Consider the following 14,070-nt stretch of genomic DNA (forward strand, 5'->3'; position numbering starts at 1 on the left):
TGAGCAGGGACATCTTCAAGTAGACCAGGTTGTTCAGAGCCCCGTCCAGCCTGACCTTGAATGTTTCCATCTACCACCTCTCTGGGCAACCTGTGCCAGTGCCTCACCACCCTCATTGTAAAATATTTCTTCCTTCTATCTAGTCTAAATCTACCCTCTTTCGGTTTAAAGCCATTACCCCTTGTCCTATTGCTACAGGCCCTGCTAAAAAGTCTGTTCCTGTCTTTCTTATAAGCCCCCTTTAAGTATTGAAAGGCCGCAAGAAGGTCTCCCTGGAGCCTTCTCTTCTCCAGGCTGACCAACCCCAACTCTCTCAGCCTTTCTTCATAGGAGAGGTGTTGCATCACTCTGATAGTTTTCGTGTCCCTCCTCTGGACCTGCCTCAACAGGTCCGTGTCTTTCCTGTGCTGAGGACTCCAGAGCTGGACCCAGTCCTGCAGGTGGGGTCTCACCAGAGCGGAGTAGAGGGGCAGGATCACCTCCCTTGAGCTGCTGGCCACCTATGACCATGCCTCCTCTGCTCTCAATACGCAGTTTAACTTTCAAAGTCTTGGGTTCCTCTGGGAAGCAGCTTTACCTTCATGGTTGAGCCAGGGTGGCTCTGTGACTTTCTAGGACACTGTTTGCCCAGAATTTGGCAGCAGCAGATTCCTTTTGTGACCCTTTGACATCTCTGTGTGAGGACCGTGGGGCTTTAAGTGACTGCCCGTGCTGGAAAAAAGTTTGACTGGAGGCCGTACGGGAAAGGTGTGGAGATGCCTGCTGCCCTGTCCCGGTACCCAGGAGCTGAAGTGACTCCTTGCTACAGGTAGCTCATTCCCCCTTGGGCCATGGCAGACAGTGTGATGATGGTATCAGCTTTGGGCAGTAGATGGTCTGGGATGTCCCCCTGAACACCCAGCAGGGCCAAGAGGGCTTTGGAGAGGGGCCAGCCTGGGTGATTCTGCAGCCAGAAGCAGTGTTTTTAAAATCCTCTGTTAACATTCCATACAAAATGGGTAGCAGCAGCATCAACATCATCTCTCATGCTAATGCGTTGGGACAAGCTGTCCTCCCGGCTCTTGTGCAGCGAGTGCTACGGTACCTCCTTTCTGCAGCCAGAAACGTGCTGATGCAGGAGACAGGAAGCTCTGCAGCAAGGACTGTCACAAGGACTCGGGCATCATCCCCTGGGCTAGTGCCATTGCAAAAGAGAATCCTCACCGAGCAAGAAGGGAGAAGGGAAAAAACAAAAAAGCTGATGAAAGGAGAGGCAAAGCTCATTTCTCAGGACCACAGCAGCATGCGAACTTGTCCCAGCAAGTCTTAACCACGAGCTGGTGGGATCATGTGGTGTAGGCAGGGAAGCTGATGCTGGGTGCTCTGGAGCTTTGGGGCTGGTTGAAGTGGTCCTTTTTTCCCCACTGGTGCCCTGGCTGCCAGTGCCCAGCATGTCCTCCCCTTCTCTGTGGCTGCTCTGCCCTGTTCTGCCAGCACGGCCCTGAGCTCGGTGCAGACCTTATGTCTCAGTGAAAGAGGATTGCTGGTCCTTTTTTATTTATTTCTTCCCCATCCTTGTATTCCTCCTTTCTAGGTGGTGGCTCCTATGCAGCCCATCTGAGGGTACCCCAGCATGCCCACCTGCTCCGGTACAGCTGTCCCTCAGCAGTAATTCCCATTGCAGTCCACTCTGCTCTGAGATGTCATCTGCGTCCTTGACTTCTGCCTTGCCTTAGTTTCAGGGATCCCTATCCAGTCCTTATCTCTCATTCTCCAGACCCGTAGCTCAAGCTGTTTGTTTTCAAAGGCCTTTGAGATGTCCACCCACCAGGTCAAGCTGAGCCTCCCTCGTCGGGAAGTTTTAAGCACTGGATTTAGTCCTCCATGGAGAAAAACTCCCAGCTCTTTTGAATGGAGGCAAGCTGGCTGGTGGGAGACTGGGCTGCAAAGGAAGGAAGGAATGGGGATGAGTGTTGAAGCGGTTCCTCTCCCACCTTGTGTTATCCTTCGTGCTCTGCAAGGACCCTGATCTCCCTTCACAAGTGCATTATCTAATGCTACTGTAAAACGCGGTAGTTGCCAAAACCACTGCCTTTTCCCCCATTTTTTTGCAAGCTGTACTGTTATCAGCTGTGGTGCACAGGGTTCTGGGTTGGCTCCTTGCTCGAGCCTTCTGGGCAGTCATTCAGGTTTAACTTCCCTGAGCACAGATACGGTGCACTCAGCAGAAATGGCAGTCATTTCTCCGCTTGCCTGGCAAGGCTCATCCTTGGCAGTTTCCCAGTGTGATCCCCAGTCATGGTTGGTTTGGAGGTAGTTTTCCATCGTCTCGTGGCAAGTGCTGTGGCGGAAAGCACGCCTGCTCCCTTTGCTGTGTCCAAAGCAAGGTGTTAGGGCTTGGGCGGTTAGGTCTGGTTATGTGAGGTCCTTGGAGAGGGAACTTCATCATCATCATCATCAGGGATTTGCTCCCTGACTTAGTCTCAGGAGCTGCTTCAGCTCCAAGAATCGAGAATTAGTATTGGATTGAAACTCCTGAAAGTCAGTTTTTGAGTGCTTTTTAACTATGCAATCAGAAGATGCCCAAACCATAGGTGATTCTTCTTGGGAAGGAACCCAACCTTACAAGGTCCTGAATGCTTGTTTCTTTGGTGTTTAGACAGGGATGCTGGAAATGGGACACCACAGATGAACGCAGGTCCCTCCTGCGGGATGCTGGGGTCTGTTCATGTGCCAAACAGAGTCAGTGGCAGTCCTGTGACTAAAACTAGAAGGCAGCGTTCACTGTGGTCCTTGATTTTTAACTAAGAGGCAGAGCTGGCATTGATTGGCATCAACCATGAAATAAATTAATAGCTGTTGTGCAGCTCCAAGTGCTGATTTCAGGGGATTTTGGTGAGTTTTGGAGTTTGGAGCCTGGCTGCTGAATTTAAGGACAGGTGAGGAGGTGTGGTGGGTTCAGGACACCCGTGTTCGGTGGTTGGAGACGTGTGTTGCTCTTGGATGTGTCAGCTGGTGCACTGGTGACAAGCTGATCCTTTTCCCCAAGATTCAGCTGTCCACTGTGTAGAACTGTTGCTGCTGTTGTTGTGGCCAGTGGGTGTCTGGGAGCTCCCCTGGCATCATGCCTCCAAATCCTGCATGCCTCATGATTGCATGGGTCAAGATGATCTGAGGACAAGATGTTCATATACTCCATGGGAATACCAGTTCCAGCAAAGAAATACCAAAGCAGAGAACCTGCAGCTGGCAAAGCTAGTACAATGGGTCCACTTTTGTGTGGAGACCTCTGTGTCATCATGTTACAGATGGGGAAACTGAGGCACGGAGCCATCACTTGTTCAGGGTCCTTCATCAGGCCAGCAGCAACTTGGGGGCATACCCTGCCTGACATGGTGCCCTAAGGCACATCAGCAGCTATCAGCTGCTGACCACTTTGCTTTGGCTGTCTCCTGTCCACATGGATGCTGTGCTGAGCAGAAAGGCGACGGGTTGATTTGAAACCCGCTGTGGTTCTGAGACCAGCTTTTATCCCTCCGAGCAGTAACGAAAGCCGAACACTTTGCATTTCTCTTTAACTAAACCAATGCCTCCTCTGCCTGTCTTTGTCCTCACAGGGGCTGTGTCATCGGACCGACTTTTCATTTCAACGTACCTTCCCTCCGCTTTGGTGACGTCTCCTTCGGTGAGTGTTCCCTGGGCTTGGAGCATAGGTTGAGAGGTCTGTGCATCACCAAACAGAGCACCTGAACAGAAGAGCACCTGTCACTTGTGTTCCTCCGTAGCAGCCTTCGAGGTGTTAAAACCAGGGCTGCTGGTGGCTTAGGCAGTGTTGTGCCATCATGAGGTCAGGTAGGACCAAAGGAACAGAAAGTCAGTGTTTTCTGGTGTCCCTCATAGTCTGTTCAGCCCCAACCTCCCAATGCTTGGCAGCAGAATGGCTGTGAAAGTCCTTGTGCCAGAAGGGCCCAGGGGATGGGACTGCAGGAGAAGGGAGTTGAAGCCCCATGCTAGCCTGTAGCTGCTCTGGGTCAATGTGCGTGTTGCAAGGGGAGGACACCATTTCCCCCACCTGACCTTCAGTGTGAGCTGTTGATTAGTGCTGTGAGGGCACCTCATTCTCACCTCCCAGGTAATATGCCCAAGCAATAGCTCAGCATCGGGCACTCGTTCTCCACCTCTGTCTCACAAAAGGCTTTGTACTGAGATGTTCTAAAGTTGAATTGTGAAATCAATTGTGATTGAAGGGCCATTATCATTCTGCACCCAGGATGCCTCTGTGTTTTCATGCTGTTCATGGACTTTCTAAGAAAACTCATTACCTTTCCTGAGCTGCTTCCTCCCCTCCCTACATCACCACTCTGCTATTTCTTTATTTCCTTTTGAATAAATAAAACCAGAAACGCAGCAGGCAGAAATATGGTTATGTAATAGGAGCTTCATCCTACTTAATCTGATTTCGTTAATAAGGCCTTTTGAGCTGAAGGCAGCTACTGTATTTTTGCTTCTTTTAGCTCTGCTGCTGACTGTTGTCTGCATCTGGAGACTTCGGTCTCCTTTGGGACTGTGAAGTCTGTGTTTGTCCTTTCTGTGCGCCTCCTGTCTCCCTGCTGGAGTAGTTGCTGGAGGTGGGCAGTGGTCACTGTCGATGGGCATGGATGAACTACCTGCTGTGTCTGCAGTTGGTTTTCCTCCCCACCTGTGTTCAAGTAACGCTTGGTAAGCAGGCCATGGGAGATGTCTCCTTCTCACAGAGCTGGCCATCCAAGGCAGATGTCCACTCCAGAGCAGGCTGTGGGCTGATGTCCTGTCTCTGCAGCACATCCCCACCAGGTGTGGTTGTATCACTGCTTTTCCATTATGGAAAGCAAGTATCAAAGGTAAAGTGACGTAAACCCTTGCGGCAGTAACCAAAGCCAGTGTGCAACATGCATGCGATGTCCCTGTTTGTTAGGTAAGGTGAGACATGGTTCCTGCTAATTTCTAAGCAAGCATCAGGCTTGCCTCCTGTGAAGTGGGCTGCAGGTTGTCACGAGCTGAGTCTGATTGCCCCCAAACAGGAGATGCCTTGAGGATGCTGCCTAGAGAAACTGCATTAGAGTGCTTTGCATCGTGCTGTAGTAGCCAATTGCATCCATCCTTTCTTTTACTGGAGCTTCTCCTCGATGTCAATACACTGCTTTTATATATTGAAAACTGTGGGGGTGTTCGTGGAGTTAACAGGGAATGTTACGGACTGAATTTTCAGAAAAAACGGTCTGTCTGGATGTACGCTCATAAGTGAGAAATAACTGATGCTGGTTTTGGGGCATGTGAGAGCGCTCCTCAGGTAAAGAGAGACAAAATTCTGGTGTTCGGCATCGCTAAGAGTGGGCATTGCCAAGGAAACAATCTCTGTGATCAGCATAAAAGAGAGCTTAAGTGACGATGAATTCCTTGCTTAGCTTCTCAACTAGCTGTGGTTCAGATTGAGAAGAGCTAAACTCCAGGCACAGTTTTATCATAACAGGATATTCACACCAGGACTCAGGGGGATAACTGGGGTGTAAATTCATATTTGTGTCATTTCCTAGGCTTTCCTCGCACCTTGTCGTGTCGCCTCACTAACACCTCCTTGGTGCCCATGACCTTCAACCTTCGCATTCCTGGGGACAGCTCGGGAGAGCCCAGTGTTACCAGTTTTGTTCCTTTGTTGGACAACACTCACTCATACTGGAGAAGGGGAGCCCAAGGTCTTGTGAAGCCAACCGAATTTACCATCACGCCGTGCAGAGGGACCATCCGCTCCCAGGGGGTCGTGGATATTCAGGTATGGAAAGAGTCCGGCCATACGTGCTTCAGCAGGTGGAGCTGAAGCTTCACTGATGCATGAGAGGGCTTTAGTGCTGCCAGCATAACGCGAGTAAGATATATGCATTAGTGTTAGGCTTTTGTTGGCTGGGTTACTCTGGGACGTTTCAGAAGGAGCACCGTTTTGTTTCCAAAATCCTGAGCGGAAGGTCTTGTACCGTATAGTCAGGTACAGAAGCCACTCCTGTGTTTTTGAGAGCTGCTTAGAGCGATCTCTTGGATTTACAGTGGGCAGAGGAAGGATGAGGACAGAAGGTGGCTGTTAAAAAGAGAGATGTCATTGGATAAAGCAGTTTGCCTTTCTTCCCAGTCTAATTTCTCCTGTCCTGTTGAGCAGGAGGAGCTGTATTCACTGCAGCGATCCCCAAGGGGGACTGCAAAAGCTCTGGCAGCCGTGAACTGCACAGCATCTGCTGGGCCACGTTTTGCTCTTTGCTCTCAGCTTCCCCCTGTAAAGCTGAACTCATTCTGTTCAAGTCAGCAGATTTCCTCTGGATTTATGCTATTCTAGTCGAGATTACAAACTGGTCCCTTAATTTTAATACAGTGGTGAGTAGAGCATTAGTCTAATTGTGCTTTAATTTAGCTTGCATATACCCTGATAACTGCACGGTGTATTTAACAGAGCAGATCTTGTCAGAAGACTTTTATTACTCGCAGAGCCTGTGCTCTGTACATGGACCAGCAGAAGAATTAGGGCAAAATCCTCCCTTTCCTTACTGTGGAAGGAGAACCGGAGGACACCACACATGGACGATGGCTTTTGGGAGCGATGAAGTATTTGATGGTCTTCTCTTCCGCCAGGTCACCCTGTGTTCCAACACCGTGAAGAGATACGAGCTGGCACTGGTGGTGGACGTGGACGGTGTTGGCAAGGAGGTGTTGGCATTGCCTCTCACAGCCAGGTATCACCGCTTCCCTTGCAGCTCATCGTCTCTCCTCGTGCACCCCCCACCAGCACACTGCCTTGCACGCGGTTTTCTGGCTCCATCTCCAAATGAGAAGCGTTGCTTAATGAGCTAGTTCTACCCAGCTAGCTAGGAGAACAGCAGTGCTTTGAAAGCAGCCCACGTTGAGAAGCACCTGTGCTCAACGGACAGGCATGGGGCTGAGCCTTTTTCTAAAGGGAACAGTAATTATATTCATGTTTGGCCTGGCTTTTGGTGCTTGAGGTGTAAGAAATTTCCAAAGGGCTGCCTCTCCTTCTTCCTGCAAGTGGTGGACTTGTGCTGGGTTGCAACCAAAATGCAACATTCATTTGGGACACAGTGATCAGCCGGCTGAAAGCTGGTGTCTGGTTCAGTTAACGAAGGCATGTGCAAATGGGGAAGGGGCTTGTGTCAGGACTGGTGAGGGGAAGTAGAGGCAAGATCTTAGGACGGGGAAAATAGTCCTTGATGTGGAAGGTGAGCTCAGGTTTCTCTGCTTTCCTCTGGTCCTTCTGAGACGTACTGTTCTCAGATTTAAGCCAAAAGCTGTTCTTGCTGCAGCCAGATTCGATGCTGTTGTGCTGCAGTGGGTGTCAGTTGAATTGCAAGAGGCAGAGTCTTCCAGTCAGTGCCTGGGCTGCAATTCCGTAAAAGAAGTGCAAATGGGAGCAGACAGTGTATGGACCCGTGAGGGTCAAGGAGCGAGGTGGCTACAGAAGTGGGGAAGGGGTGACCAGCCACTGCGTGAGGCAGGTGGTGGCTTGTGCCCTCTGCTGCTGGGGTAAATGGCTGAGTTTTCAGACAGGGCAAGAGAGGTATGGGAGAGGAGGGAGTAATTTTTACTGAGATTGTGGGGTCTTGTGTTCCCTGAGGCTTGGTGAGCCCTGGTCATGGGTGGGAAGGCTCCCCTGGAGCTCATGCCTTGCTGGGAGCGTCAGGAGGGTGCAAGGTGTCTTTGCAAGCCTCCTGGGGCAAAGGTGCCCATCAGACAGCTCTGGGACAGGGCACAGTGCTCTGCCTGGGCACTTGGCAGCCCCTACAATGCTGAGACTCAGGGTTTGCTCCTCCTTTACAAGAGGTTGTTGTATAAAAAGAAATTAAAGGCAATTTATTGCTGTAGGGGTCTTAAACGTCCATTTGACAGTGACACGTGTTATGCTCCATTTCATGCTATTTGGGGAGTAAACAAATTCTACGTTCTCTCAGTACCTCCAATTCCCTTTTGGTCATCTCTTTGCCTAGATGCATCGTTCCTCAGCTGCGAGTGCTCAACCCGGTCATGACATTTGGACGGTGCTTTCTAAAGTACCCGTATCGGCAGATGCTGACCCTTGAGAACGACAGCAATCTCCCAGGCTGCTACGCAGTTCTTCCTCAGGTTTGGCATCGCATCCACCTCCTTTCCTCAAATGTTGTCAAGGGGTATATTAGGAAACAAGGAGTTTTGGAGAAGACCTTGCTGGTTTATAGTCAAACCTAAAGGTTTGCTGAGAATAGGAACCTACCTGAATAGAAACTTTAGAAAGCAGTTAAATAGGAACCTGCGTGAATATAAACTTTAGGAAGCAGTTCATAGTCTAGTCTTTGGGGTGCTTTCCTGTAGGAGAACTTAAAAGGTCATGAAAGGCTGCTGCAAGGAGGCTGCCAGCACAGGAGCGGGTGTTTGTGCATGCAGCAGCTCTCGGACCCCCTCAGGATGCTAAGCCCATACTAGTCTTGCATCTGTTTTTGTGCCTCTCTGCTTTCTCCTAGGGATTTTTAAAAATGTGCGTGAATTGTCATTGTGGTAGATGTCAAGGAGTTTAGAGTGACCTTTGAGGAAGCTTTAAAGTTGGTTTTGATTCTGTGCCTTATAGGAACACAAGAAGGATGCTCCTGTGTGGTACTCCAGCCCCACGCCATGCGGGATTATCCAGCCTCGCAGCTTGGTGGAGGTCCCGGTTACACTGGAAGCCCAGGTGACGGGAGAGCAGGACACAGTGGCTCGTGTCGCGGTGTTTGGGAGCGAAGGATCCCCGCTGGTGAGTGCTAGGGGAGATGTGTGCCTTTGCGCGACTCATCTTGGTGGGGCATAAAGTGTACAGGGATTCTTCCTGGGAAAACAAGAACTTGTAATATATGGCTGGCGTGGACAAGGAAAGAAGGGATCTGTGGCATGAGCAATGGCTCATGCCCAGAGAAGAGGAGGGATGGTATTCTCTTAGGTGGTAATCTAAGTGTCTGACACAGCATTTCATTATGGATATGTGAGATGGGATAACAAGCCCAGTCTAAAATGCAGCACGATCCCTGCCTCTCCTACTCTGCTGTATTATTAGATGAGCAGCAACCGCTGCTTCATTAGGACTTTTGCTCAGGAGCTCACAGGGACCTCCCTGAATCCTGCTAAAGCAAGCACGTAAGAAAACATGCTGAAGTGATGTTTTGTGCAAAGCTGGATTTAAGCTTTTCTGAAGTCAGGCCCATCATGTTTGAGAAATATCCATCAAATCTCTTTGCCAAAACTCCCAGCCAAAGACATGTGAGTCTCCACATCATCTGCATACACAACAGCAGCAGCGACAACAAAATGTAGTCAAGAGACCGTTGTATGTAGTGTCCTGGCTTCATCTAGCTGAAATCTAGATGAAATTTAGTTACACTTTAAATTAAAAGGATACTAACTTTTGAAGCAGCTGTTTTAAAATGTCTTGTCATCTGTCTGAGCATGAAGGAGGATGTCAGAGGATTGCTGGGAACCTTAAGCTTTCTGTAACAGAAAGGAAGGCTGACATGTTGAAAGTAGTTGCGGGATTTAAACTTCCATGAAAAGGAATGGAAATGATGCTGCTAAATCCCCTGGATGCCACTGAACCTCTCAACCCAGGCCCTTGTGGGTGTGCAATGTAAAGCAGTCAACGGGAAGGCCAGGCAACGCAGGCTTTGCAGGGAAATGTGAAGTTTGACAAAAGAGTTGCTCGTAAATATAAGGCATGCTTCCCTTCAAAAGAAGGGTTTCCCCCCACTAGAATTTATGTCTGTTATTCATATAATACCAGGAATACACACAAGCACAAATCAGAGGCAAGTAACTTGCATGATCTGTACTCTGAAGAGCCTGCTTTGCTTCTGACTTGTGCTGGTTGTCACAGGTGTTGCTTTGGGAGTGTTAACGAAGTTAGTCTCCAAGTGGGGCTGTGCAGCAGCAGAAGTCAGGGAGGGTGGTTTGGGGCAAGGCTGAGCAGGAAAAGGGGTGGGAGCAGGCACAGGGTACAGGGAAGAGAGCTAACAGTGTGGAGGAGGTGTGAAAAAGCAAGCATGGGAAACTGGGTTTCTTTACCCCCTGATACCGGGAGCTTGTGGCTTTCAGATGGGATGGCTCCAGATCCCACACGTGCTCCAGGCCTTCTGTTTCAGTCTTACCACACTGAAAACTTCAAACCACCCTAATTATCCCTCAGTCTAGGAGTACCCTTAGAGCGGTCTAATCTTTTTCAACTTTCCCTGTTCTTTTTGATCTTTCCTACCTGCTTCCTGGAGCAGAAGATCCATTTAGTGAGCGTTGGAGAAGGACCAGTTGTCTCCGTGCACCCGAGTAAAATAAATTTTGGCTGTATCCAAGTTTTACAAGATGCTTCCCAAACTCTCCGCCTCTGCAATCAGACTGTCATCCCTGCATCCTTCTGGGCAGAGATGGTAAGTATCTGTGGGGCTCTTTTCCAGCAAAAATGGTCCATAGCAGCCTGTGACTTGACCTTTCTATGCAACATTTCCATATTGCTCCCCGAGGGAGAAAGGGAGATATTCCATCACAACGCGGGAAGAGGAGCCTGGCTCTGGGGGCAGTTTTCTCTGGGGAACCCCTCAGTAAAATAGAAAGTTTGCGTAGATGTTTGAGCAGAAATGAGTCTGGATCACTTTTACAAGTTGTCCCTTTGTTTTGTGGAAGGTATTTAGCTCTGAGAGTCATGCTTTTGGAGCTCTAGGCGATGAAGGGAACCCTGTGGCCCTTTGCTCCTGAAAGGGCATGGGTTTCCCTGTGGTTTCCCTGTTCCCTCTGCATCTGCTTTGCCTCAACCTCCAGCTGACGACAGAGACTAGGGTGTGAGGTCTGTCCTCCAACTGCTGGTGGTGAGGTGAGTTTCACCCCTACTGGGGGTCACCCCAGCTGGGTTGTTGCCCAAAGATATGCTTGTAAGGGTGGTGTAGTGACGGAGTCTGTGGACTGTGTAGCATTGCAGAGCATCTCTGGAGAGTAGCTGCAGAAGAAGGTTATTTAATTCATGGAGGCTGCCTAGTGTGACAAGCTGCCTAGCAGGAGGAGAGCTTGGCTGCTTCCCTGGCAGGGGGAGCGGGGCTGATGCAGGCGGGAAGGGCTCGGGTGCTGAGGCTGGGTGGGATGTGCTCCCCACTGGAGGGGGGATGGAGGCAGGACAACAGGGTTTGGAGGGGGTTTGTGCTTCTCTGTGCTAGGTGGGTTGAAGTTCTGGGGCTGGTTAACCCAGGCTGAATTTCCCTCTTGCTGCTTTTGCAGCTTGTTCGCTCCAGTTTCTGTGCCCCGGAGCATAAACATAACCTCAAAGTGGGGGATTCCCAGGGCAGCTTTCTTTGGCTCCACAAAGAAAATCTGCTTTCCATCTCTGCAGAGAGCAAGCCACCTCAGATGGGTGGTACTGGTGTATAAATGATGGGGTTTGCATGCTTGTACCCAAGACTGACCTGCAGAGCTCCGTTTAGGTCCTGCCATCGGGGTGTGATGCCTTCCCTCCCTCCCCTGGGCAGCTTGCAGTGCACCCAGGGAGCTTGCAGGGGTGTATGTGCCTCTCCATTGCCTCAGTGCCCTAACTTATGGGACTGGGCAATAAATCCCATCCTGCTTCCCTGCGATCTCTGCAAATATTGTGCTAATCAATAACTCGAACAGTAATATGAGGTGGTTCAGGGATGGCTTCTTTCCCTGCAGCAAAGATGGCCTCTGCTGTTCCATAGCCCCTCTGCTGACTCCCCAGCATGGAGTTACCCCATGGTGAGCATCTCAGCTTCTCAGGATAGCTGCTGCTATCCTGGAGATGTTCAAGGAGGCAGGTGCTGGGAACCTGCTGGATCAGCTGTTTCAGCAAGGGCTCTTCAGACCCTTCAGGACGGTGATGCTGAGCCTGCCTGATGGGAGCAGCATCGTGGCAGGCGAGATGTGCTCCAGCTCCTCCCTTGCCCTCAGCAGCTGCCTACTTTGGTGCTGTTTTGTTGCCTCAGTTGAAGTTTTGCCCTTTGCTGCTGCCTTAGGCTGCCTGGCAGTTTATTGATGGGAAGAAGAGGGGACTGAATAATTTTGGAGATAAAATTTGAGATGCAGTCGGGTGTCAGGGTGGCCTGCACATGTAGCTCTGAGAGCAGAACTGGCTCCGGCTGTCCCTTAGCCTAGCTGGTGGGTGACCTGGGCATCCTTCATTCATTTGTGCCCCTGAACCCAAGTCTTGTGTTCTCGAAGATGCCAAAGCTGCTGCTTTGATTTCCTGCTTGGAGATTGCCGCAGGACAGTGAGCTGGGATTTCCCTGTTTCCCGTTTGATGGCTAATCTCAAAACCCTGGCTCTTTGCAGTTAGGCTTCTAGATCACGGTCCCCACTCGAAAGAAAGAGCTCTTGATTGAAATTTTCAGAGCAGTGTTGGATCAGCAACATTACAGCACGCTGACTGGCAGCTCAACAACCTGAATGAGATTAGATTAAGGGGCAGCAACAGGGCAAATAAAAGGCTGGTGTCTTGTTCAAAACAGAAAAGGAAGATGCTGTAATGCAGATGGCCATGGTGGTATCCTTAACCACCACATGCAAATTGCTGTTCCTGTCAAGTCGAGCTTTCTTCTTGCTTTATGGGAGAAAAGAGCATTATCTGAGCAAGCAGAGATGTTTTTTGTGGATAACTTCACTTTGGGATAGAGACTTCAAGACTTACCTGGAGTACTCCTCATCGTGCACAGGCTTCCCCGTGCCCCTCTTGTGTCTGTCGGATGAGTTGCGGGGAGCAGCACTGAGCATCTCTGCCACCAGAAGGAAGGAAATAAAAAAACCCTCCAAACCCTCCACTGAGATGGGGCTTTTTGGGTTTGTAGTGGAGTGTAGGGACTTCATACCCTAGTCCTCTGTTGGCTTATCCCTGCTTGCCAGGGTAGCTGCAGGGCTGTGACCCTTGGGGCCAGCGTGTCATCCCATGCTCACGCACTGAATCCTGTGTCTGTCTGACGTACCTTTCTTTGTCAGATTGCTTTCCCAGCTGCAGGCAGCCCTGTTAGAGCATCCTGTGGATCCCGCAAGGGGAGGGTTTGCCTTTTTCGTGGTAAAAAAGACTGGAGGAATAGGTCAACATGAAGGAGCTGCTGCAGCTTAGCTGGGGGCTGATGCGACCTGCTGAAAAAAAGTGGCCGTTTCTCCTCCTTGCTGTCGCTGTCATCTTCTTTTCCTGTTTCCCTAAGTGTCTGATTTTTGCTGTATTGACAAGTGCAAAAGAGTTGTATTGATTAATGGAAGCGTTTGCTTTCCCTGCAGAAAGGCAGAGAGAAAAAAGCATCTTTCTTTGATCATTTCCTACTTGTTTGTTGTCACTCTGTCTCCTCAGGCATCTTTTATTTGGCTACCAAGAATGACATGTCTCAGCATCACAGAAGGCAGCTGCGTATCACACCTGTGTGATCAGGAAGGAAAAGACAAGGCCTAGGGTGCAATTTTTGTTAATTAGCAGCAGCTTTCTTCTGCCTGCATAACCACCGCGCTGGGTGTGTTATGTGCTACCGCAGGGAGGCAAACGGTGTTTTCCTGGTGCCTTGTAATGAGGGAGGAGAGAGGAAAGCTTTCTTGGGACTTCCCCTTGTAGTGACGGTGCTCTGTTTCCTAATTTTGGGCTCCTGTCTCCTTTGATGGGATCCTTGACCTCCCTAATCCAGAGCCCTGTGCTCCTGATGGAGCTCACTGCCGCCTGGTTTCCAGCAGCGGTCATCCAGCCAGATGTGTTGTCGTCTTCAGGAGAGTGCCTGGGGAGCAGATCCCCTTCCACCTTCCCAGGGATGAGCTGCCCTCAGATTCAACTGGAGCTGATGTTGCAGAAGAGACCAAGTTTTGTTTATTTAAAAAAAAAAAAAAGCTGCACCTGTTTATCTTCTCACTGGGATTCCCTGGAGAGAATTAAGTGATTTTCAGGCAGCATATAAAGAGTTTTGGTCAAACTCGGTGTAAGCAAGGAGAGAACATGCAGTTCCCATTCCCATATTTGCTTCTCTCCTCATTTAGTGCAGGTTTTGTTTCATTTCCTGATTTCATTGCATATTATCTCAAGCTTTT

At 49.9% G+C, this 14,070-nt stretch overlaps 1 protein-coding gene across 1 annotated transcript in view; it reads left to right on the forward strand.

The window, feature by feature from the left end:
- LOC132317383 (hydrocephalus-inducing protein homolog) overlaps positions 1-14,070 on the forward strand; it is a 43,046-nt gene that overhangs the window by 27,166 nt on the left and 1,810 nt on the right. Inside the window, exons 12-17 of the mRNA XM_059820200.1 lie at positions 3,597-3,664; positions 5,553-5,788; positions 6,634-6,734; positions 8,001-8,136; positions 8,615-8,779; positions 10,281-10,433. Of these exons, the coding sequence (XP_059676183.1) occupies positions 3,597-3,664; positions 5,553-5,788; positions 6,634-6,734; positions 8,001-8,136; positions 8,615-8,779; positions 10,281-10,433 (859 nt within the window). The remainder of the gene's footprint in view (positions 1-3,596; positions 3,665-5,552; positions 5,789-6,633; positions 6,735-8,000; positions 8,137-8,614; positions 8,780-10,280; positions 10,434-14,070) is intronic.

Source organism: Gavia stellata, chromosome 8 (genome assembly GCF_030936135.1).
Source record: "Gavia stellata isolate bGavSte3 chromosome 8, bGavSte3.hap2, whole genome shotgun sequence".
In the NCBI taxonomy this organism is placed as follows: Eukaryota; Metazoa; Chordata; class Aves; order Gaviiformes; family Gaviidae; genus Gavia; species Gavia stellata.